Source organism: Nicotiana attenuata, chromosome 5, assembly GCF_001879085.1.
Source record: "Nicotiana attenuata strain UT chromosome 5, NIATTr2, whole genome shotgun sequence".
Taxonomy (NCBI): Eukaryota; Viridiplantae; Streptophyta; class Magnoliopsida; order Solanales; family Solanaceae; genus Nicotiana; species Nicotiana attenuata.
In genome coordinates, this window is record NC_031993.1 from 32,322,073 (window position 1) to 32,348,096 (window position 26,024).

Consider the following 26,024-nt stretch of genomic DNA (forward strand, 5'->3'; position numbering starts at 1 on the left):
TTGATTCATTTTGCACTATTCTCCATAGCCATACCATGTTTTCACTCTTATCATTTGTTGGCAGGTACTATAATTGGAAAATGAGCTCTAACTTTGAAGGATCCACTAGTGACAACCCCTTGAAAGCTGAGCAAAATTATGACCAACACCGGTTCTTGTCATTGGAGCGCCAAGAACGGTACTATGCTGAACTGATTTCGAAGAAGTTGCTCCCGGAAAGTGGTATATCGATGGACAACGTCTCGGAACGTCTTCCCGAGTTCTATCAAAGGCTTACAAACATGGGATGGAACTGTTTTGCCCCTCAACCTTGCCGAGCCAATGAGCAATGGGTAAGGGAGTTTTACGCCAATCTCCCAGATATCAGGTTAAAGAAGCCAAATATGAGAATTCGCGGCAAAATGGTGCACTTTGGAGCTGAAGCTGTGAATCAAGTGTATCACCTGGCAAACCATGATATGGCCCCATTCCTTGCAAAAGACTGTGCCTCAGGGGAGTGGTTGGTTTCCAAACTATGCCCTGGTGCGGATGTTTCATGGGCAGCTGAGAAGAGAGGGATCACATCCAAAGAGTTCACTGCCGAAGCAAAGATATGGCTGGCCATCATATGCAATCTTATCTCTCCTGTGTCGAACATATGGAATGTACCGGTTACAAGAGCTCAAATGATAGCCTGCATCCTTGATGGTATTCAGCTAAATGTTGGTGAAATATTCATCAATGAGCTGAAGGAGTATCGGATTCAGAATGGTACATCATTGATATTCCCATCGCTTATCACTGAGCTGTGCCAACTTGCTGGGGTGGAAGAAGATCCGGGAGACAACTGGATAGAGCCGGGAAAGCCTATCAATCCTTTGAAGAAAAGAGGAGAGGGCGACGCAGTAAAGAGCAAAAAGAGTAAGCTAGTGTCTTCTTCTCAGGTGGATTAGAGTAGTCGGCCATCATCTTCTGCAGGAGGACCATTTGCTGTGCTTAGTGAGGAGATGCGGGTAATCCGCGAGTTAGTAGCTGGCCTTCCACAGGGACCTGGGGAAACATCTGAGGGACCTGCATACATTTCCAAGAAAAAGTTTCAAAAGTACCTTGATGATCAGAGGAAGCAGGGGGATCACCTCAAGACGTTGGAGAAGGCATACACTGAGCTGGCCAAGGCGCATGGTGAGTTGAGTAGTTCTCATGGCACTCTAGCAAAGGCACACACCCAGATGAAGAAAAGAGAGAAGAAAAGAGACAAATTCTTTACCCGCATGTGGAAGGGTGTAAAAGGGCTGTGGAAAGTCCTAAGCCTCAAGACCCAATGCCATCGACCAGGCCGGTAGATGATGATGATATTCCTGTTCATTGGTCCAAGGAAGAAGGAGAGGAGGATGCCTCCGAGTCAGACAACAAGGAGAACACCTGATGCAGTATTCAGGGAGCACTTTCCACCATTTTTACTCTATCATATTTAGTTGCATTTGGGACAATGCATGATCTTTGGTTGGGGGTGGCTTCTTGTATAATTGTTGTTCTTGTATAAATGTGGATAACTGTGGAGATTGCTACTTTGGTTGTTTTCATTTGGTTGTTATTGTATTTTCATGTGATGTGTGACATTATTATGTTTATTAGCTTCTTGATTTTGGTTACTAGCTTCTTAATTTTATTTATTTTAGTCTTAATTTTTTTATAGTATGTTTTATGTTAGTGGGATATCCTTGGTTTTCTTTGTACCACGGTTCTTTTTCCAAGGATGCCAATTTTCTTCTTGAACCGGGTAATTGTAGAAAAATTTTGTCGACTTTTCCCGATGATGGATAGATAGACAACTTTCTTAAGGGAATTAGTCTTGTAGTTTAGATATAGCTATGTTAATATCAGGAAGAATAAATGGTTTGGGTTGGAGTTTGTGCCCATTGACCAAGTTGTGGCTTGCTTGGTACCAACATGATTTAAACCTCGGCATATGAATCTTTGGTTGTTGAAAAAAAATATATAATTGAAGTAGAAATGTCATGACTGTTAGACTCAAATTTTGGCTCTTTGATTCACTAAATAGCTTCCTATGCTATATGTAACCTCTTTGAGTCATTGTTTTCAACTGGATTTTGGATTTGTATTCCACTTGAATGTTCATGTGCCATGTGTGGTGAGATTTATTGTGAGTTCTTTTGCATTACTTGTAGTCTAGAACTTGCCCGAAATGTGCTTCAAGGCGAAATCATAGACTAACTTGGTTTGGAAAATGATATTAGGCCTTCCTTGGACCGCTATTGTGCCTTAAATTTCCTACCCTTGAATATTTTCCCTAGTCATCCAATTTTGAGCCTTTAACCTTGTTCTTTGGCAACCATGTTACAAGCTTTAATCCTTTGTTCTTTATTGATCTATCTTTTGGCACCCTACCTCCCTAAGTACTTTGAAAGTGTAAACATAGGCTAAAAGCCTAAGTTTGGGGGTGAAGGTTGGAAAAGTTGTGATATGGAAATTGTTTAAAAGGGTGGAAGGTAGAAAAAAAAGTGAACCTTCCTTGATTTTGAAAAGGAAAGAAAATAAAAAATATATATATAATAAAATGATAAAAAGTTGTGAATAAAAGGAAGACTAGGTGTGGAATGAAAAGTGAAGAAGGGATGGAGAATATTTTCGAATGAAGTGGACTTTGATTGTAAATTTTGTAGTGTTTGGGGAGGTTTTGAGTCACTCGAACCAAAATTGTGCCCCACCTTAACCAAAAGCCTAAACTACAACCCTTTAAGTCCTAATTAATTTTGAACCAAGTTGTCTACATTAGTGAAGGAATACATGAAGGGAAAGCCTATGGTACTACTTGTATGCATTTGAACATCTTTTTGAGAGAGAGTTAATTCTTTCCATTTGATATCCCATTTGTGTTTTGAATTAAGATTTATGAGTGTGGGATCCTCTCTTAAATGTGAGGGCACATGAAAGTTGAGTTGTGAATTTAATCCTATTTTAAATTGAAAGAAATGACCAAAGAATGATAATTGTGATAGAGAGGTAAATTTTGAAGCTTTAGTGTCATGACTTGATTTGCTACTTTGATTTGCATAGTGCTTGGGCATTTTAAATGTAATAAAGTTCATGAAAAGTGTTCGGCAATTCATACGCATTGGTTTAATTGTTGGTACCAATCGAAGTCATGCATTTGTGCTTATAGTAGACCTTTTTGGCTTAGAATGATAAGGATGCAATGTTGAGTTAAATACTTGGGAGGAGATTTTGTCGCTTTCATTGCTTGAGGACAAGCAATAGTTTAAGTTTGGGGGTTTGATAAGTTGGTATTTTACTAACTTATCTTGTCTTTAAGCCTATATTTTTGCTATGATTGATGTGATAAAATCACGTGTTTAATGCCATTTACTTCTATATTACAGGTTCTATGTGATTTAGAAGTGATGTTGAAGAAATCAAGTGAAATAAGTCAAAAAGAAGCTAAAAAGGGGAAAATCTGGGCAATGCCCTCGGTGGTCACAATTGCGACAAAAGCCTGGGAATTGCGAAGATTACAGTCTTAGGTATTGCGAGGAAAGCATGGGAATTGCGAAGGAAGAGGATCTAGGCAGTCATCGCAAATGCAAAAAAGACTTCGCAAATGCGAAGTCAACCAGGGGAGTCAAACTTCGCAAATGTGAAGTCCTCTTCGCAAATGCTAAAGTGCACAATATAGTCATACTTCGCAATTGCGAACCTTTGTTCACAAATGCGAAAATCGAGCATCAGACCTGGGCAATTCTGGAATTTCATATTTTTTGGCCCCAAACCATTTAATACCCAATTTAGCTCATTTGTAAGGAATTCGGGGCTTATTTTCTGTTCCTAGAACAAGAGAGAACAAGGTGGAAGCTAGGGCACTTGGGTTTTGAAGATTTCAAGTTTGTGGTTAAGGATTTCTTACCCATTTATGTTTATTTCTTCATTTCCTTGCTTTATATTGAATATTTAAGTGTGTAGTATTTATTTCCAACACTTGAATCTTGTTTATGGAAATATTCATAATTAAAGTGTGAATTAAATACCTTGTTGTGCTTATGTATTGAATGATTTTCATTTATTTATGAAGTGAGTTATTGTTTCTTTAATTATTCTTGTTCTTTAATATTTCCAAAGGGATTAGCTAACCCTAGGACCCGCCCATTTACTCCGAATTAATTTTGGAAAAGATAATTTGGGGTTGGGAAAGATTAATTAACAAGAACTTGAGGCGTTAACCCTCATTTTATAGATTCTACCTAGGGATAGGATTGAACTACTTGTAGCCCTATCCGGGTGTGCTTAATCTCTTAATTGTTTTAGGGATAATTCAATTAGGAATTCTTGTTAGTCTTTGGAAGAAGCTAATATAGAATTATTACCCGTGGCTAATTAACATAAACTCGTTCATATTTGTTAAATCATGAAATACATTGGATCGTTACTTGAATGTAATTCCCGATGCATTCATTCTTGTAGCCATTGATCATCTTACTTGCTTTCTAGGTTAGTTTACATTTCCGCATTTAGGTATAAATATTTTCTCAAAACAAATTCTAAGTGTTTGGCATTGCATAACAAGTGATAATTCTCTTACATTCCTAATCGCCTACATATTGTTCTCTGTGGGATTCGACCCCGACTCATAGTTGGGTATATTATATTGCATGCGACCGTGTCCATTTACTTTTTAGTAGTGGATTTGGACGTCATCAACTATCACGGCTTACCTAGGAAAAATCTCCTCCCTCCGATATGTTGAAACCCAAAATCCGATGGCCAGATTCCAAGTGTGTGAATCTTACGTGCTGGCAATAACTTTCCGATAGGATTACTCCAGCAGCGCATATGGGAGCGCGGAATGGTAGTTTGAGATCCGGCTTTCGTCTTCGACATCTATTCTGCCAAAATTATTGGTGGTTTTCTCGGTCAAACCACTCTTTGCTTCGTGACTGCTTCTCTGATTTGATTGAGGTTTTCTTTGGCAATTTACCTGTTTCTCTCGTTGTTTCTGGTTGTTTCTCTAATGACTTGAAGTCTTTCTGGTTAATATCTGCCTTTGATTCTTTTTGAGTGATTATAATCAACGGATCACGGTTGTCCCTATTTTCTTACTGAAGATACTACCGAATCTTCTCTCTCGTGAATTTGGTGGCATTGTGGGGTTCATAAGCACTCGGTATTATTTTATTTGGTGGTGAAGAGTTCCTTTAATTTATTCCTTTGTTTAGTTTGGTCAAATGCTGCTGGATTTTTATCTCCCGGGAACCTTTCAAGTTTGTCTATTTGATTCTGATATTGGTTTTTTTATAACAAATTAAGTTGCCTTCAACTTGCCCTCTCTTTGGTCGGCTTTATTTTAAAGAATTGAGGCAGAACTTTTTTGATTCTTTGATTTTGAGATTTGTCAGTTGGAAAAACAATGGCTATGAACGATAAGCAAGGATGAAATAATGCTACATTTCTTAGTCCAACAATCTTGGTTTCGAACGAGTTTCTTAAATTCCTTCAATATCAAAAATCAATTAAGGTATCTTCTTCGGTTACTACTTTCGATGGGTCACATAAAACATGCCTTATCACCTCTTCAAATAAATGGGTGATTGATTCGGGTGCCACCAATCACATGACAGGTAATCCAAATATTTTTTCTACCTTTCAATCACACAAAGCACCCTCTCCAGTTACTGTAGCTAATGGATCAACTTGTAGTAGTGTTGGATCTGGGATTGTTAAACCAACTTCCTCTATTATCTTGTCATCTGTTTTAGGTCTACCAAACTTGGCCTTAATTTGATTTTTGTTAGTAAAATTACCAAAGACCTTAATTTTTGTGTCTTGTTCTTTCCCATTCATTGTTTGTTTCTAGATCTTAAGACGATGCAGGTTATTGGTAAATGATATATATCTGGTGATCTTTACATCTCTGATGAATGGGAGCCACGGTCTGTTGCATGCTCTAGTGTCGTGTCTCCTTTTGAAGCACATTGTCAACTTGGACATACCTCTTTACCTTTGCTAAAGAAGCCCTGTCCTCAGTTTCAGAATATTTCATCATTGGATTGTGAGTCATGTCGATTTGCAAAACACCATCGCATCTCGTTAAGTCCAAGGGTTAATAAGCGAGCTGAGTCAGCTTTTGAGTTAGTCCATTTTGATGTTTGGGGACCATGTCCAGTTGTTTCTAAAACTGGGCATAAGTATTTTGTCACATTTGTAGATGATTCTTCTCGAAGACTTGGATTTACTTTATGAAGAGCCGCTCTGAAGTGTTTACTCATTTTTCTGCCTTTTGTGCTGAAGTCAAAACTCAATTCAATGCTTCAGTACATACTCTAAGGAGTGATAACGCCAAAGAATACATATCAGAGTTATTTCAGTCCTACATGAGACAACATGGTATATTACATCAATCTTCATGTGTTGATACACCCTCTCAAAATGGAGTTGCTGAGAGGAAGAATAGGCATCTACTTGAGACAGCTCGAGCACTTTTGTTCCAAATGAAGGTTCCTAAACAGTTCTGGGCTGATGTTGTTTCTACTGCTTGTTTTCTGATTAATTGCATGCCATCTAGTGTACTCGATGGTAATGTGCCTTATAGTGTTCTTTTTCCGAACAAGTCATTATTTTCGGTGGAACCTAAAGTGTTTGGAAGCACATGTTATGTTCGAGATGTTCGACCATCTCTTACCAAGTTGGATCCCAAGGCTGTGAAGTGTGTTTTCCTGGGCTATTCTCGCCTTCAGAAGGGCTATCGATGTTATTCTACTATGCTTGGCAAATATTTAGTGTCAACTGATGTGGTATTTTCAGAGACTACACCATTTTTCTATGCACCTCCCATTTCTACAAGCCAGGGGAAGGAAGATGAGTGGCTAGTATATCAGGTTACCACTACTTTGACAGAACAAATAGATGATACTCTTCGATCTCCCAGTTCTTCTATTGAGCACCCATCGACTATTACGCCTTCAATACCTGCTCCAACTGTGTTAGCAAGACCTCCAATTGTTCAAGTTTATCCGCAGAGGCGAGAGACAAATGATACATGTCCTGCACTAGTTCCTGCATCATCTCATCCTCCTTTGTCTGATCCTCCAGATAACCTTGACCTTCCTATTGCTCTTCGCTAAGGTACACGTACTTGCAAATCGACATATTCTGTTGCTAACTTTGTTTCCTAGGACCACTTATCCTCTACGTCTAGATCTATGATTGATTCTCTAGACTCCATCTCCGTACCCAAAACACTGAAGGAGGCTTTGAATCATCCTGGATGGTCTGATGCAATGCTTGAGGAAATACATGCTTTAGAGGATAACCACACATGGGATTTGGTAGATTTAACAAAGGGAAAGAAACCAGTGGGATGCACGTGGGTCTTTACAGTTAAAGTTAATCCAGATGGTTCTGTGGCAAGACTTAAGGCCAGACTTGCAGCGAAAGGGTATGCTCAGACTTATGGGGTGGATTATTCTGACACCTTCTCCCCGGTTGCCAAACTCACTTCTGTCCGCTTTATTTCTCTAGTTGCGTCCGAGAATTGGCCTTTACATCAGTTGGATATCAAGAATGCGTTCCTTCATGGTGATCTTCATGAGGAAGTGTATTTAGAGCAACCACCCAGTTTTGTTGATCGGGGGGGGGGGGGGGGNAGAAGTAAATAGAAGCAAGAAGGGAATTCTTTTGTCTCAGAGAAAGTACATTCTTGACTTGCTTGCAGTACTCCAATGGTTCCTAATGTGCATCTTATGAAAGATGATGGTGATCCTTTTGACGATCCAGAGAGATACAGNAGTATCAAGAATAGCGTTCCTTCATGGTGATCTTCTATGAGGAAGTAGTATTTAGTAGCAACCACCCACGTTTGTTGATCGGGGCGGGGGGGGGAGGGGTAGGGGAAAGTCTGTCATTTGAAGAAGTCCCTGTATGGCTTGAAGCAGAGTCCACGAGCTTGGTTTGGCAAGTTTGGTGAGGTAGTTCAGGAGTTTGTGCTGAAAATGAGTAAGTGCGATCACTCAATCTTCTATCGGAAATTAGTAGCTGCCACTATTTTCCTTGTTGTATATGTTGATGATATTGTTATCAGAGGAAGTGACTATGGGGGGATTTCTTCCCTCAAGTCTTTTCTGCATACTAGGCTTCATACAAAGGACTTGGGCCAGTTGAAATACTTTTTGGGAGTGGAAGTAAATAGAAGCAAGAAGGGAATTCTTTTGTCTCAGAGAAAGTACATTCTTGACTTGCTTGCAGAAACTGGAAAGTTGGCAGCTAAACCTTGCAGTACTCCAATGGTTCCTAATGTGCATCTTATGAAAGATGATGGTGATCCTTTTGACGATCCAAAGAGATACATGAGGTTAGTTGGGAAATTAAACTACCTCACTGTGACTCGTCCAGATATTGCTTGTGCAGTAAGTTTTGTTAGTCATACGGTCAAACATTGGGCAGCTTTGGAACAGATTTTGTGTTACTTGAAAGGAGCTCTTGGACTTGGCATATTATATAGCAATCACAATCATACTCGTATTGAGTGTTTGTAGATTTTGGCTGGGCTGGATCGAAAATTGATAGAAGATCTACTACTGGTTATTGTGTCTTTGTTGGAGGAAACCTGGTATCACGGAGGAGTAAGAAGCAAAGTGTTGTATCTCGATCCAGTGCAGAATTCGAGTATAGAGCTATGTCACAGTCTACATGTGAGATTATGTGGACACATCATCTGTTGACTAAAATTAGGTCAGAGCATCGAATACCACCAAAACTCTGGTGTAACAATCAAGCTGCCCTCCATATTGCGTTAAATCCGGCGTATCATGAAAGAACTAAGCATATTGAGGTTGACTGCCATTTTATTCGTGAGAAGATTCAGGTGAACTTGATCTCCGCTGGCTACGTGAAGACAGGAGAGCAACCGGCTGATTTGTTAAGAAAGGCGTTGAGTGGAATTCGAGTTGATTACCTTTGTAACAAGCTGGGCATGATCAATATCTATGCTCTAGCTTGAGGGGGAGTGTTAGATAATGAATGTAGACATAATCTTATGTAATATACATATTCCTTTTTGATTCTTTCCATAGTTATGGCTCTATGTACTTGTATATATACTTGTTACTTCTTGAATACAACACATTGAAAGATTTCTTTATTGTCTCTGTACTTTACGGTTCCAAAGGCTTCCTTTGCCTCTGAGGCTGGTGGAGAATGGTGATAGAAGTGAGAAAAACTTGGGAAGCCGTGAAACACACTAAGGAGAACAAAGTACTAACCCACTCTGAGTAAAAGGTCTACTTAAATGCACCGATCCCTATCATAATACTGGATTGTGATTACCATTGTGATTTCAGTTATATGGCTCTTTAATGGGTTATCCAAAAAACATAATATTGGAGATCAGTAAATAAAATACAGGAGATATGTTTGAAGAGTTATTTCTTCTATTTGAATTGTACTATTACAGGACATCAATTTCCTCTCAAAATACAATTCGATAATCCTCAGACCCCACTTGTGAAATTACATTGGATATGTTGTTGTAAATACAGTTCGATAATCTAATAAGGCTTGCAATCTAATGAAGCATTTAAGCCTACGCATGTCCATTTATATCCCAATCATCTCTGGGACGGATAGTTCCTAGCTTAAGAGACAACTCAACAGTCAAGAAGTCACAATTCTAATGACAATCTACAAGTTCCAATCCTGAGATTTGTTGTCCAGTTGAGAAGAAATTAAACACTTTAGGAAACCTTGCTATGACTGACTTGTAGGAGGAAGCAGTTGAGACGCAAGACAAGGCACCGGATCAAAATTATACAGCAGTAGAGCAGGCTCCAAGCCACAAGTGCAGTACACAAAGTTCCAACAATAAGAAGAATAATATTCCAAGTATACATAAAATTCAACTTTTATAGGCATTAGGGGAAGTTTCTGCACAGTTGGAGGAGTTTGTTACACCTTCAAAAGAGTCAGTAACATGGTTTCATGTACTTCAAGACACCCCACAGCTTGCTCAAACACCCTCGTATTATCCCCTATACTCAGTTGACCTCTCTCTTCAAAATTATACACAATGATTATAACAAATAAAAGAATGACAAAGAAAGCTTGTTTTCTTGTTTTCTTTCATGACCTCCAGAAAACTTCAGGGTCGTTACTGTACAGTGTGCGATCTTGAATCTCAAGATTGGCTACATGATAATTTATAAGATTTGCTTGAGCGACTTTAAATAGGAGAAGTCCAGTAGGCAGCATCCACCAACCACTATCGTCCCTGCACCCACAAACACAACCGCATTCCCATGCCAGAACATTAGTAACAGCAACCACAAGATATAATTAAATTTTGCCTCAGGATGACTTGAGGCTCCTTACATGCTAAAATTCCAGGACTGAAAGTTTGGGTGTCTTTTCGTGGAGGATTGGCTATGAAAATGAACAAATCCACATATGAAAGCTACTACCTGTTGCAAATGTTTCGAGAAGAAAGAACTGCTCAGAAAATGAAGTATCATACCGAGTGAAAACTATCATTATTAAGTAAGCTGTTCAAGCCATACAATTGAATTAACAATGAGAAGGTGTATCTTGAAGAATCCTTAGTATAATGAAATGCCTATTAGACTCACCCAGAGCTATGATTAAAGGGACTAATATTGTTCACATAACCAGCAAGTTAGATAATTATATTATTAATTATTTGTGATATGGATGCTCCTTGAACTCTTAAAATGGATAAAATCGAAATCCACTTGACTTCATGGGATTCAGAACTTCAGTAATCATAGAGTTCATACTTAAAATCTGGACTTTTGATGTAAGAAATTCTTCATTTACTTTGCTATTCATTTGGAAGAAAAATCCGTTGCTAAGAAAAGGAGGACAGGCTGGGGAATTAACGTTGGAATCAGAAATTGTTAAAACACATTGCTTTTCTATTCTAAACAAATAACAATGTCTGCACAAATACCAATCAAATGAAGGCATAGCTGTAGCATGGAATATCAATTATTTATCGAGGTAATCTCGGCAAAAGAGAAAAAAAAGGTAAGGAACACGATGTATGGAAGTTTAAGAACAAGGAGCATTTTGTCATCTTAAGTGGGGACACAGAGGTAAAAAGTAAAAAGGCGTGCATAAGGTCCGTGGCTACTTACAACATTAATGGTTGAAATGATATTCCACATAGCATAGACACGGGCAGGAACTGCTGATCGGGTAGGTCCATGACTAAATAAAGCATTGATTCCAGCTGGAAATGGAAGAAGTATACCAAGGGGAAGAATAGACAAAAACACAAACACATCTAGCATTGAGATTGAATACAGCTGTAGCAAAGTGAGCAAGACTAGACTAAAATCTCCTAATAGGAGTATTGAGATGACCAAACCAATAACATCCTGCAAGAATATAGAACATGCATCTGTGAGCAATTTGTAAGGATGACAGATCAACAAAGAAGAGCAGCAAAAGCAGTTGAGATCAAACATACCTGATGACCAACTGGTCTTGTGTTACGAATTATATAATAGAAAGGATAGCAAAAAGTCAATTGGTCTTTAAGAGCCTGTAGGTTCTTGTCATTTAAAATTTCTCCAGGTAATCTTTTCTGCATCGCCACATGTTCATTGACTCTAACAAGATCAAATGCCTTTCTCCAACGATTAGCAGGTGTACTGCATCCAAAGAAAGAGAATGAACTCTAGAATAGATCGAAGCAAAAAATAAAGCAACATGCGAATCATTACCGTGGGTGCTTCTCGAGCAATAAAGATCTGTTCTGGCCTTCCGATGGCATCACTGATTCATTTTCAACGGTGCATACAAGCAGTCCAAACTGGTCATAACCACTGGCTGAAGGTTGAAAGCGAGCAAGATACACTCGTAAGCCATGGGCATGTAAAGAGGGATTAGCATGAGTCTCAAGCCAGCTAATAACTGGATGAAAATTGGCCCTCAGATGTCCACGGCGAACTAAACGAAGTTGAGCATTTAGACCGGCGACTAATCTATACCAGATTGTAGGTGGCACTGACTGCAATGGCAAATAAAGAGAAGAACAATAAAATATCTAACAAATTCTTCTAACGAAAGGGAAGGGAAGCGGAATTGCTAAAAGAAATGACTTAATCCCCACAAAATCCTGAACAGACAGTCATCTACTTAGCAATAAATAGAAACCTGACTCATGAGGCTGGTCAGAATATTATCACTTTGAAGTGAGAAAGGAGCCATGTAAGATCCATCTCCTCCGAAAAGTATAGACATTGGTAACCTCTGATGGAAACGAGGAGGAAGGTCATCTCTTTTCTCATCTCCCCCAAGGTAAAAGTCCACATATGCGAGCATCAGATCTGAAGTTGCAGCTACCTACACTAGAATTGATGATGATCAACATCAATGGCAGTAAAATCCACAAGAATGAAGCAAAAACTGACATAAAAAAGTTGCACCTAATATCAAGTCGAACCAGCAGCACCAAACTAAATCTTAAGTGCTGTAACTACTTGTAAGTCGGAGGCAATCTTTACAACTCCAAAACTGCAACTATGTGCTTGTGCTTCATAGAAAAGCTAATACATGCCACAAGCATATCTCTAAAGGTTGGTGGAGTTCAGATGAAAATAAATCACATCCAGAAACTCAACTTACTGACTTTCATTTCCACCATTCAATCATTCAAATGCAGCTATCCAGAAGCAAAACCATCAATTACCAAGCTAGATACAGATAAGGATGTGTCTCATTACATGGTAGTAGACTTGTAGTTACGCAATATAGAATAGCATTTCCTTAAACAACAACAACTAAGCCTCAACCCCAAGCAAGCTGGAGTCGGCTATATGAATTTCCTTAAGTTTATTAACTCAAAAACATATTTTCTTGTTGGTCAGACATTTGTACATGCAACATATATCAAGGGATAACCCGAGCAGTGAAAGAGAAGTAGGGTTCAGGCCAACTGATCCCATTTCGATTATGCGGCTAGGTTCTAAACCAAAAAGGGCATTTGAAAGCAGAACAAATATTAGTAGCAAAACAAAAAAAACTTCCTTGTCAGTAATATCTTCCCTCGCGGCAATTGTGACCTCTCCAGAGAATCGATGACTGCATCAAAGATGCAGTGCTAGTACATCTTAGACTTCTTAATTGGCTAGTTGCAAATAGCTCTACACGGACTATCATACAAAATATCTCAACTGGCATTTCAGAACTCTCTTACTACATCCATTTAATGGCATTTTCTAACCGAATACCAGATTATTCAACAAGCTTGTACAATTTTTGAGAGGATGATAATGTGGTGAAAGGTTAATGAAATAGACCTTAAGCCCTTCATAGAGTGCACGTGAGCGGCAAGAACGCAAGCACGCGTGATCATATTCAGAACGAACAAATTCACGCAGATGCTGTATTTTCTTCTTCCGGCGCCACTGCAGCCATGACCATGCAAGTGGGTATGCAAAAGTGCAAAGTATGCCATAAACTGACCCTTCCCACCACTGATATGAGGCCAAATCATTTATCTCATCCACAAATCTGTTGAATGCGTCTTCATATCTGAATATGTTTAACAATTTGATACTGTTATTGAATGTTACAAAATTATCAAAAACATTTGGATGAAAAGAAACTACAAACACAGACATTAACATATAATAGTGCCTACAAATAGGTTCTTAAACAACTAATATTAATGAGGAACCAATTTGAGTGTTCCTACATGAAATGCATAAGCAAACCTTTAGTCTAATAGAAGAAGAGAGAAAACATACACAATTTCTGTTACTGCTTTAGGAGGAGAATGAGGGAGATGCCAAGGTTCACTAAAAGTGTTATTCCCCAAAAGGTACATTCTATGCACGTGCGTTTGTGATTCTTCAGTTCTACTTGTCTCCAGCACCTAAAGTAACACACATGAAAATCAGACTACCCACCAAGAGGAAATTTCTAATATTCCAAGCGTAAATCTTGGTTGAATGGTAGCTGAAAAAAGAAATGATAGAAATATAGGTGGATAGAGGACCTCATTTAATGACTCTAGAAATGGGAATGAACGATCAATTGGAGATCCTCGGCGTGCTGCCACTGGACCAGGCAATTCATCGGCACTTACAAATTTTATCCGAGCCACACTAAGAACAAGAGCTAGAAGGATGAGGAGACTGAAAAGAAGACAACCAAATAACCATGGTCCACCAAAGGTGTAAATCAACTCTTCGAGTGCTGTATAACACCGTGGCATGTGATATCTATCAGAAATGCACTTGTACGGACATGGAGTATCAGTGACACCACCTGCAGCATTAAAGCGCCATCGAAAAGTTCAGATAATAAAAATAGAACAATTAAATTTCTTACAAATTATATTCTAAAGTAACGCTTAATGGAGCTATCGCGTTATGAGATAAGGATTTACTTTTTTAATCATAGGAATCCGTTCTGGAGAAGTATGGGCTAATGAAGCGTGGGGGTCATACTGGAATTGGGACCCAAAAGAAACTTGGCATTTTTTACTTGGATCATTTTACAATTTATTTACATACTCGAACAAATAGAAATTTGCGGGGTGCAAATTTTGCAATTGTAACCTCTATAGACTATCTTATAATTAGGATATGCTATTTTGGGGTCAATCATTCAATTAGAACAATCATATTTCACCAATTCAATTACCAACATATACATTTCCTATCAATCAAAAAAGCCTTAATTCTGAATCAGTTGGATTCCCAAGAGAATCTAACAGTAAGAAAAATGTGAATATGACTGAACAATGAAAACCGAAATAAGTTGCCAAAAATTGCAGGAAATGAAATCACCACTTAACCATAATAAAGACTGAACATACCTCGTATAGCAATATATAAAGCCCGATGAGGAAGCTCATGAGATGGGCATTTAACACAGAGGGATCTATCAGATCCGCTTACATTCTTATAAGTACCAATAGGGCATTCCTGCATTATTTCATCCACATAGTTAAAAACGGATAGGTTTAACATAGATTTCATGTTCTTAAGGATACAGAATAGAAGATGGTCCAAAATCATGGACAGCACACATTGAATGAGCTGACAAGAGTCTATGTTAAACCAGAGAGAGAGAGAGAGAGAGAGAGAGAGAGAGAGAGAGAGAGAGAGAGAGAGGAGAAATACCTGGTTTGGTGAGGAGAGGAATGGGCTAAAACGGGTTGGAAAATGAAGGGGTAGAAGAAGAGATGTTGAAGCTGCCGTGATTTGCAGAGCGTCGTCGCCGGAACAAAACTTCTTCCGAGCATTTTTCAATCTTTCTGGAACAAAGCAGGCCTTTTTGAGAGAAAATGAACAAGGTAATGGACTGGGCTAGTACAGTTTCGCTAATGGCCCAAACCATCACTACATTTTGGGAGAAAGTGCAGAAATAGCCTTTTAGGATCCCCTATTTAATAAATAGCCGAAATTTATAAAGTTTCAAATTTAGCCACCTCAGCGTCAAATTCAAATTGATGAAGCAGCAGCATGCATGAGTCCTCTAGTTTGCTAAAAATGGCTATTTTTTTAACAACAATACCAAACCTAGTGATATCCTACAAAGTGGGGTTTGGGGAGAGTAGAGTGTATACTGCCTTACCCTACCTTACGAAGGTAGAGAGGCTGTTTCCGATAGACCCCTGGCTCAAGAGGCTAATTTTTTAAATAATTTTTATAATCTGGATAAGTTCTAAATAGGAGTGCTCTAAGCGGTAATATAGTGTCATTTCTACAATCTTTTGCACATAGTTAATTGGTACAAATAGCATAATTGGATAAACCATATTTTGTAGCAACATTATTCGGTAATTTGTTTACATTAGCATATTATGCAACAAATATGGTTTTGATTGCTAGGAGTGTCAAAGTTAGCTCATAAAAATAGTTATTCATTATCAGGTCATTTCGGATATAGCTTAAGTTGGCTAATTTAAAATGGAATTTTTACATTCCTATGCAACATAGGAAACCTTATTACCCTCAATGTTTAAGGTTTGACTTAATTACACTTAGTATACCAAATTACCAATTTATACCATAGTGTATTTTAAGGGTACAATTAATGCAGGTATATCCCTCCTTAATTTAAGGTACCGTATATCCCACCCCTCCCACGTTTCTCTCTCCCAAACCCTCACCCTCACCTAACTTCGTAGTGCCCGCCTTTGTTTTCATTTTCTATCGTGTTTTTATTAGGTTCAATGCCGTATTAAATGACTTAAAACATATTTGGAAAAGGTAATTAAGATTTCATGTCGCTATAGACTGACCAATGCAATCTTTCTAAAGAACTTTTTTACATGGTTTTAGTGGGAGAAAGAAGCTCGAGCAAAACGTATTGGCTTGTGGGCGGCCAGAAATCCTGAAATGCCATGGGAATGGAGGAAGCAGAAACGTGAAAATCAACGTTCTTGAATCCAAAAGAATAATGAATGGCATACGTGTCTAATTTCTTTACGCGANAGCACACATTGAATGAGCTGACAAGAGTCTATGTTAAACCAGAGAGAGAGAGAGAGAGAGAGAGAGAGAGAGAGAGAGAGAGAGAGAGAGAGAGAGAGCATTGAGAAGTAAAAACAATGTAAGCCTGATCAAACCTTTTGATGCGAAACAAGTTGAGCCAACATGCATGTTATTTTTCATTGGCTAACTGACAGATAAGATCGCAATAAAATTAACTCTGAGGTGAGGTTTCTAGAGATATAGAAGACGTGAAAGTACAACAACAACCCAGTAAAATTCCACAAGTGGGGTCTGGGGAGGGTAGTGTGTGCGCAGACTTTACCCCTACCCCGGGAGAGTAGAGAGGTTGTTTCCGATAGACCCTCGGCTCATGAAGACGAGAAGAGACAATAGTTCAGTAACAACAATAATAGAAGAGGTTAATGTATGAACCAGAAAAGTTTTAGACCTAGAAGTTGATAAAACACCCAAAAAAAAAAGAAGATAAAATACGTGCATAAGTCATTTTGGTCTACAAAATGCAATGTCAAAGCATACATGGTTGTCTATAGCCTTGCTGATCCATAGGAGACAAAAGCTACGAATTCTTCAAGCCCCAAAACAAGTAATTTCAAGCATAAGTAGAAATTGCATGTTACCTGACAGAATATCCCATAAAGTCCCTTTGGGCAAGGTTTGCCACTAAGAGTTCCGTTTTCTCCATCTTGTCCCAGACCTATACCAATTCCACCCCTGCAGTTCCATTATTATGAGAATGAACAACGAGATCCAATAAGGATTGAAAGTAAATAGACGACAAAAGGTTAATGGTATAGGAGCTAGATCTCAGGTCCGTTCTTTAATTCAGAGCCAACATGATTGAAACTCCTCCCATTTACAGTTGAGAAAAGCAGTCTTACCCAGTTAGGATGCACATTATCTGGATCAATATAGATAATGCAAATGAAATGGCAGTTTTCTGGGATGGACCTATAGAAATGTGCTTCAGACAAAGTAGAGAAACAGTGTAAAATTCAGACTAGCAATAGGCATCCTCTCACATGCAATACTCACAGCCCTATGATGAATACCTGCTTACAGGTTGGTAGAAACACTCCAAATTTGTATATATCATCACTTTTATCCTTCAAGTGCCTAGGTCACAGCCTAACAGAATCAAGGTTACGGGTCCAAAGAAATTACACAATTTTAGATACTACAGAACTTCTCTTTATTACTTAATATTTCACAAAACTAACTTACCCAGCAAGTAAATTATAGCTACTCAATGAATATGTACACTAGATTAGATACGAACCCAACATTGATGGTCCCTTTTACACTTGTTATAGGCAGGTATTCATCTCCAATAGGAATGCCCGACCAATGAAAGTGAATTCTTCCACCACCGCCACCACCACCATTAGGACTACCATGCCCTCCAATAGTTGATATACTAGAAGAATCACCAAGGGCCAAAGACTGAACAAAAAGAAGAATTGTTCCACCAGATCCACCACCAGGACCTATGTTTGAAAGAACCCTGCTATCTTCCTCTTTACTGTACTTGCCAAAGCTTTCTCCATCGGCTTGTATTGAACCATAGACAGACAACCTTGACAATGAATGCTCCAATGAACCCATTACTGTTTCAGGAGAGACATCACAAACAATTACTCTCCACTCAAAGCAAGTTTCGAAGGAGGTCAATGTTCACTATGCAAGGATTATCAAGAAAAAGTGATGAGAATTATGAGCACTGCATTGTAATACAGATGAATCCACATTTCACAGCAAATAAGCAAGACTATTTCAACTAAGTGTGAAAGATTTGAAATTTGACCATTGCTCAACTGCAAGATTTGTGTATGTATAAGCTTCCCTTCAATGTCAAAATTCGAATAAAACATGAAGATCCAGGATGGTAAAATGTGTAATCTGTCACCATGTATAAAAGAACACATGTTCTATGTGAGTGACTTTGTTTTTTATATCGGAGGTAGCTCAAATAGCATAAGATACTTTGGCCCAATGGATTTATATTTGAGATCTTTTTCTGCAGGATGGTTTGGGTGGTCTAAGCATAAAAACCGAAGGATAGCTTAAGTAAACAAACAAAGAGATTAATGTGATAATTCTAAACGCTCACCAATTATGCCACCGCCAGCAGTTGAACTAGAGAAACTATGGTTACCACTTCCGCTACCAAGTTCACAAGGCAAACCTGCGTCACCATATGAAATACCACCACTTATATAGCTGCCGTTATAATATGCATCACCACCCCTTCCACCATGTCCGGCACCACTGCTTAGGCCGTTAGGTAAGAGCACACCACTGCCCAACCCTCCAGTGCAACCTTTATATAAAAAAGATTCATTTAGCTCGGGATATGGACCATAAGATTAGAAAGGTAACTGAGAGAAAATTGTGTTCTTATAAGTTCCAGTTACATACTGAAATATTTTCTTGTTCAAAAGCAATATGAAAGCTTACAAGAAGGACAAAGATAACAAACATGAATGGAAGGAAAAGGAAAAAGCATACCTAGCCCAGACGCACTTATTGACCCGGTAGGTTTTACAGTAACTGTTCTAACCAAATGGAAATGAACAACAGACCCTTCTAAGACGCCCTCGACAAAAACATCTTCAACGCGGCATACCTAAATGATTTTTTTGTTCAAATCATCTAGAATACAGAGCAAACTCGAAGACACAACCTACTGAAACAATTATAGGAATAAAGATGGAAGAGATAACCCTTGAGTGATGGATGCAATTAGCACAAATACCTGAAGAGTAAAAGATAGTGAGGCATTCACATTGCAGTCTTCGGGGGGATATATCAATTCGATTGGGCAATCTGCACTTCCACAAAAAAGTCTTGGTTTCCTGCCATTGGCAATAATATCTTTCTAAAAAAGATCAGCAAATCCAGCAAAAAGAACTAGTTGTAGATAGTCGTGCCTTACGTGTGATTAACACCTGCATTTTGAAGGGGACCACGCAAAACAGACCCAGGTCCAACCTTCACATAGAAACAGCAAAATACTGTCATTAGCAAGCTCAGAGATTGCTGCCTATAATGTATTAGGTTCAAGTTTCATAAGCAAAGAAGAATCTTCAAAATTAGCATCAAGACCCGGAAGACGAAAGATTAAGGCAGGGAATTACAAACTACCATACAAATTTAAAAACCTGAGTTCATGCTCCTTGTAAAGACATAAGCCCTTTACACGATGTTTGAAATTAGTATATCAAGCCAAACAGAGTACAAAGTGGGTGTCTGATGAACCATAAGACACAATCCCCACAAAGATAGAATGCTTTTGCGCCTCGTCCAACCACATGAAAGAACATCATGTTTTAGCCTTAACAGGTATTATATTCCTACTATTTTTATTCCTACTCATACGCCCATACGTATCAAATCCTATCTTATCAAAAAATATTGATATTTATATTCCAGATAGAGAAAAAATAAAATGATGCCTATGCTGCTGCTTCAACTCAAACCTCATAAAATTTGAATATTGGTAAGATTCTAAGATTAGTTTGCTACAGATTAATTTTGGATTCTCTGTAATATAGGTATTCATATATTTAAAAAATTCTTAGCTATAGATATGCACAGGTACTATAGATATTATTCTTCTGTAACCACCCTCCCATCTATTTTTAATCACATAATGATCTTTTTTACATATGTTTCTTTTATTATCAAGTTTCCAATTAAAAAATGCTTCTTTTATCATCAGTGAATCAATCAATCAACTATTCCTCAATCCCAAATTAATTAGAGCCGGCTATATAAATTTTCTGCATCAATTATTCATCATAGTTGCACCATTTTTACGACCATAATCTTCTGCAGCCCTCCACCTTTATTAGGGTTAGGGGCTTCCTATGCTTGTGAATCTCACATAAGTAGACCTGTTTCTTTTATCATCGAAACAGAAAAATTTCTGAGGCGACAACTCAAGATGCAGAGTCCAGCTTTTATCCATGCTCCAATCCACATATAGAACATTATCGATATTGCTTTTCTTCCATAGTACACTACTAATAATTTCAGAATTCATAAAATGTTAAAAACATTTTATAATTTGCTAAATATCCTGATTTCAGCTAGTTTGAGAGAAAGTATAATACCAAGATCTGATTGACAAAACCACCCAGAAGATATACATGAGGATAGTATAAACTTGTATTTGTCAGAACAAGACAAAAGCAGATGTTGAGCTTAAAAAGTGCAAGTATTAAGTAGAAAAAGAGCCTTACATTTATGCTGTAGAACAGGGACAAAACCAAATGTTGCGCTTCAATAAGATCTCCAGGTCCAGTTAAGTTCAGTGAACCTTGTCCACGAACTCCCAAATTCGCATTCGATTGTATCACAGAGGATCCCTAAAAACCAATATGTTCTGATGGGTAATGAACGACGAAAATATAACCAAAACCATAGCAGCAAGGTAAAATGAGTTACCTTTAGCACCACTAAATTGCTCACTTCAAGTAAAGATGTTGCAACAATTGCATCGCCATCACCATCTATAAGCATCTTTGAGTTCAACATCAAGTGGATTTTGACAGACATTCGCAAAGACCCATAGATCTAGAAATTCGTAAGAATTTATTAAATATAACACCCAACAAATGAGGAATTCTAGATGTATATTGAAAAGAAAAAGAGCAATTAAAAAGAAAATTTTGGGAGTGTGCCTCCTTTTTTGCTGGAATAGAATGAGGAGGGTCAAACACTAGAGAACATACTTGCCTTAATTACTGAGTCACTCATCAAGAGCTCTTCCGCCAATAATTCAAACTCCGATAAGGCATAATGTACAAGCCCAAAGGACAAAATGGCACCATGCGATAAACTAAGTTGTCCTCGAACCTAAACAACAAATAGCATATTAATTTCCGAATATCAACTTAGAGCACCACCAACTATGACTAACACTTAAATCTATATGTATGAAGGTGGAGGGAAGCCAAACCAAGATAGCAGACACAATTTTCACTTTATGAACTTAGGTTTCTGATCCTAGACTATGATACGTGCCTAACGAACCAGAAAGGCATAAAATGGAAAAAGCAGCAACAAAGACAAAAGGGAGTACTATAGAAACATGCAAGAAGGAGGGAGAAGCGGCAACACTAGTGTGATTGGGAGGGGTTTTTAAAAACTGCTGCTGAAAAAATGAACCCACTTTTGGGTTTTCTTCATTGAAAATAAAGGGCAGCCCGGTGCACGAAGCATCCCGCGTTCACGCAGGGTCCGGAGAAGGGCTGCACCCCAAGGGGTGTGATGTAGGCAGCCTAACCTGATGCAAGCACCAATGGCTGATTCCACGGCTCGAACCCGTAACCTATAGATCATACGGAGACAACTTTACTGTTGCTCCAAGGCTCCCCCCTTCTATCAGTGAGTTTTCTTTATTTGGTTTTATCTATTTAACAGTTCCATTTAGAGCCAACTTTTTCTTCAATTGACTTTTACACATACATTGATTCCTTAGGGATTTGCTACTAAAACGACATCCCAACATGCCCAAGTTACTCTGGCAAAGTTTTCAATGAGGAAAAAATCTAATGTGGTCAATGGACAGTCAATCAACTGCCTCAACATCTGGCAAATCCCAAATTAGTTCTGACATAGAGGAAAGACATCCAATTATGTTGTAGTTAGAAGCACTGATTCACAAGACAAAAGGATATGATTGACCTGCATACGACTCCAAAGTAGAGGAACAGTAGCCCGTGCATGATCTTGAATATAAACGTTTGTCCAGAGAGGGTGATTAGGAAACTCAAAGAGAAGTGTATCAGTATCTGTTGACAAGTTGTGATTATTAACAACGAGTCTTCGAGGAACAGCATCATAGAATGTCCCTGCAGCACCTGCATTTGTGGGACAGCCAAAACTTCTTCCCCCTGTCAAACAATAAAAAAGAAAGGCACTGACACTCTACCCGCAATACCACATAATCAATTACAGATAGGGAAACAAAGATTCCATGGTCCAAAAATTCCAAATGTGACATACAATATAAATTATCATTTTAAGTCGAGCAGAGTCCTGATGAAGTTGTCAACTTTATCAATGGTGCAATTAGTCACAGGCTATGTTGCTCGGACTCTCCGAAAATATCGATGGATGCGTGTTGGATCCTCCAAAAATAGTGTATTTTTGGAGGATCCGACACGGGTGCGGCAGCTGTTTTGGAGAGTCCGCGCAACATAGGTCACAAGTTAATGATAGTCCACGTCTTACCCCTTGAAAAACCAACTATTGCGCATAATATAATTCAGAGATGGTTTTAAAAAAAACATCTTAGAATAATTTCATAGAAAAAGCAAAATAAAAGACCGCGTAGAAAGTGAAGTGGATTGGCATGAATGTTGACTATTAAAAACAGTAACTGTTAATGAAGTAACAAACTTGTGATATGAAACATGCCATAAGGTCATTTCATCAGCTAATTCTTTAAAAAGAGGAAGTAGAAGATACTTGTCAGTACAATAGAACACTTAAGTCATACAAAATAAAAACTCTAATCTACATTGTGGGGGAAAAAGAGAAATAAGAATAAGAGAAGAACAGAAACTGCTTATTGATGTACGTAGATGGAAGATCCGAAAATGCTTATTGATGGAACTTCCCTGATCTGGTCGTACCAACGTTGGAAAAATAATAACAAATGATTAAAGATTAATGATTCAAGTGTAGCTTTTGAAACACACTTAACCTAGTAAATAACACATCCGGAAGAGCTATTCTGTGGACTCTTCCAAAAAATTTGCAGATAACTTTCTAACTGCATCAACTGTTAAACACTGGACTGGCCTACAGCGACTGGAAATCTCTAAAGCTTAGTATGGCAGAAGAGCAGATAGAGTGTGGCGCTGAAATTGCGTTTCTATTATTGGAAATCCTCACCATCCAACATGGGTAGGAAATTTGCTTCAACATTCCATTTAGCAAACACTTAAAACGAGTTGAAAATCCTTACCATCAAAAATGTGTGGGCAATTTGCTTCTAAATTCCATTTAGCAAAGACTTAAAACCTCGATTTATGTAGTCTTTCCTTCACATTCATAATTGGTCCAATAGGAGATATGCATGAGTTCTGCATCTCTCTGCATAATTGATTTGACAAACAAGTTGGCAAAATATTACTAATTCTCTACAACCCTATACTCAGTTGACGATTCACAATATTATAATGCTCTAAAACCCCTATTCTCAAATCGAAGATGGTGCTCAAACACAGAAAAATCCTCACAAACTCTTAGGAAGCAAAAGAGAAGTAATAATTTTCTTTGTTCTTGGTCATACCATGAACGAAGAACACAGAGTCATCATGCCTGCTAAAGATTTCAACAGAAACTCTTCCACCACCTCCTCCAGCAAATCCATTGCCGCCAGAAGCACTTATTTTGCCGCCTCCTGTCCTGCTCAGAAAGAAACATCAGCTTTGAGTAAATGATTCTACCTTATAAAGATATGTCATCACTCATCAGATATTGCATGGCCTAACCAGTACCGAAATGTAGAAGTAATCACTGTAAAGCTTACAATGGACACTATAGTGTAATTTCTAAGAGTATAATAAAAAATAGGTACTCATGTAATCACTTGATGATGAGTTTTCTTTTGTTGAATTCTTGCAAACCGCCTCATCTAAAGCTTAAATTGTTAGCTATTGGTTATTTATTCAAGTCTTACTAAATCTTTTCTTGGGCCAAACATGCGAAAATATTTTGTTGATGGGTGGCATAATAATCAAACTCGGGATTTTGCAACTTTATGTTATGTCAAATTATTCCAACACCTTAAGAGAATCAGTGAAGTAGCTTAAAATCTTTATAAACCCCTGTGTATGTCACAATATCCCGAAGTCAAGTTTGTCCAAAAGGTGGCCTTCCACATCTTCTGAGAAGAACTCTGATTTAAGCTCCAATTTAGGTGAAGGGAAGTATGACCCCCTTAAGGTGAAACTCAATGAGAGACGTTTGAGTTTATAATCCTACTAATGTAATTGAACCTTCAGTTTACAACTCCCTCTCTACGCTACACAACCTCCAACCTAGCAGTTGGCGATGAAAGTCTCTATTACTAGAGTCTACTTTGTCAAAGGAAGGACATAGGGACAACATTTATGTTGTGGAAAACAGGTATACCTTCTTCAGACAAACTTAGGTGTCTATCAGGTGCATGCAAGTAAAGACAATTTTTACACTATCGGGTTATTTAAAAAACTAAATTCATTTTTATAACGTCAGTGTATGTAAGTCAAAAAAAAAAAACAAGAGAAGTTAGTATTACGTTACATTTTCTTGGACTTGATGTAAATACTGCCACCAGAACCACCACCTCCTTTGATTCCACCATCCCCACCATCAGCCAAAAGAGTTCCTCCTGCATCCAAAACATCCATCACCTCCAACCATATCTTCCCACCCCCATTCCCTCCATAATCATCGTCCTTATTAGTACTCTGCCCTTTACTTCCATAGCTAAAAGGTTGTTCCAATGACTTCCAAGAATAGGTATCTCCTCCCCATACATCTTCTGGAAGCTTCTTATTATCCATAACACAACTCGCCCCTCTACCCCCATGACCCCCACCACCACCCTGGTAATCCTTAGGTGTCCCACTTGATTGCTCTGGCGGGTCACCAGCTAACCCGGTAACGTTTATAACCGACTGGCTAATTAAACTCCCATTTCCTGCCACTATATAAACCGAGCCGCCAATAATTCTTGCGTTACCGTTAAGCTTCAAATGACCTGTTATGTTAATCGTAACGGAGCAACCGGGAACCGGGCAACTGAGGACGACGCCTTGAAGAATGAATAAGTTCCCGGTTCCTTCAATGTACACGTCACGCGTGAAATTCACGTTGTAATTCAGCTCGCACGTAGTGTTCAGTGACCCGATGCCACGTAGTTCGTCGCACGTGAGAGAGGGCGGGTGGGGTGGTGGAGAGGGGGGCGGTGGCGATGGAGGTGCGTAGTCGCCGTTCAATGGATCGGAATCGAAATTGTTGTTGTAATCGAGAATTGAGAAATCAGAAAGTGATGCTGAAACGAAGCAAAGGGTATGAAAATTAACGTAAACGAAAACGTGGAAGATGAAAAGGTGAATTAAGGGAACGGCCATGAGAAAAACTCATCAGAAATAGAACAAGAATTGGGAAAAGAAATTTGAAACAGTAATGAATCTTGCAGTGAAATATGGAAGCAGAATTTGATTGAAAGTATTGAAATGGGAATGCAGGGGAAGAAGAAGAAGAAGAGGGGAAGAGGTGGAGGGGAGAGAAAAGAGAAGGCGAGGAGTTCGGGGGAGAGAGAAAAACTGAAAAAGACAGGCTGACACCTGCTGAGTTTTCCATTTTGTTTCTCTTTCAAAGAAAATTCCCATTTACATGATAGAGCTTTTGTCAGCAACTCATTGGCCAACTTCATCTTACTCGTAAACAAACATGGTACTTTCAAGACAAATTATATAGGGGTTTTGACACAGTTATACACAAAAATAAAGTTATTTACACTTATTTATTCATTTGTTTTTATTCCTA

The 26,024-nt window shown here is 38.5% G+C and overlaps 1 protein-coding gene across 1 annotated transcript; it reads right to left on the reverse strand.

The window, feature by feature from the left end:
* LOC109225607 lies at nt 9,825–25,861 on the reverse strand. Its single transcript, XM_019390334.1, has 22 exons — nt 24,774–25,861; nt 23,779–23,894; nt 22,164–22,372; nt 21,213–21,332; nt 20,922–21,050; nt 20,717–20,842; nt 19,408–19,463; nt 19,228–19,327; nt 18,981–19,098; nt 18,583–18,792; nt 17,752–18,079; nt 17,093–17,186; nt 14,831–14,939; nt 14,006–14,277; nt 13,755–13,882; nt 13,305–13,539; nt 12,160–12,348; nt 11,727–12,013; nt 11,471–11,654; nt 11,136–11,378; nt 10,354–10,442; nt 9,825–10,252 (listed from the first exon to the last, which is right to left on the reverse strand). The coding sequence occupies exons 1-22, from the start codon at nt 25,604–25,606 to the stop codon at nt 10,105–10,107; spliced, it is 4,323 nt and encodes a 1,440-aa protein (XP_019245879.1). The 5' UTR covers nt 25,607–25,861; the 3' UTR covers nt 9,825–10,104.

Coding starts and splice junctions, on each gene's coding strand:
- LOC109225607 (XM_019390334.1), bottom strand. CDS start 25,606: ATGGCCGTTCCCTTAATTCACCTTTTCATCTTCCACGTTTTCGTTTAC. Junction 11,655..11,726: donor TTGCTCGAGAAGCACCCACG/GTAATGATTCGC, acceptor CTTTGGATGCAG/TACACCTGCTAATCGTTGGA. Junction 10,443..11,135: donor TCATTTCAACCATTAATGTT/GTAAGTAGCCAC, acceptor CATTTGCAACAG/GTAGTAGCTTTCATATGTGG.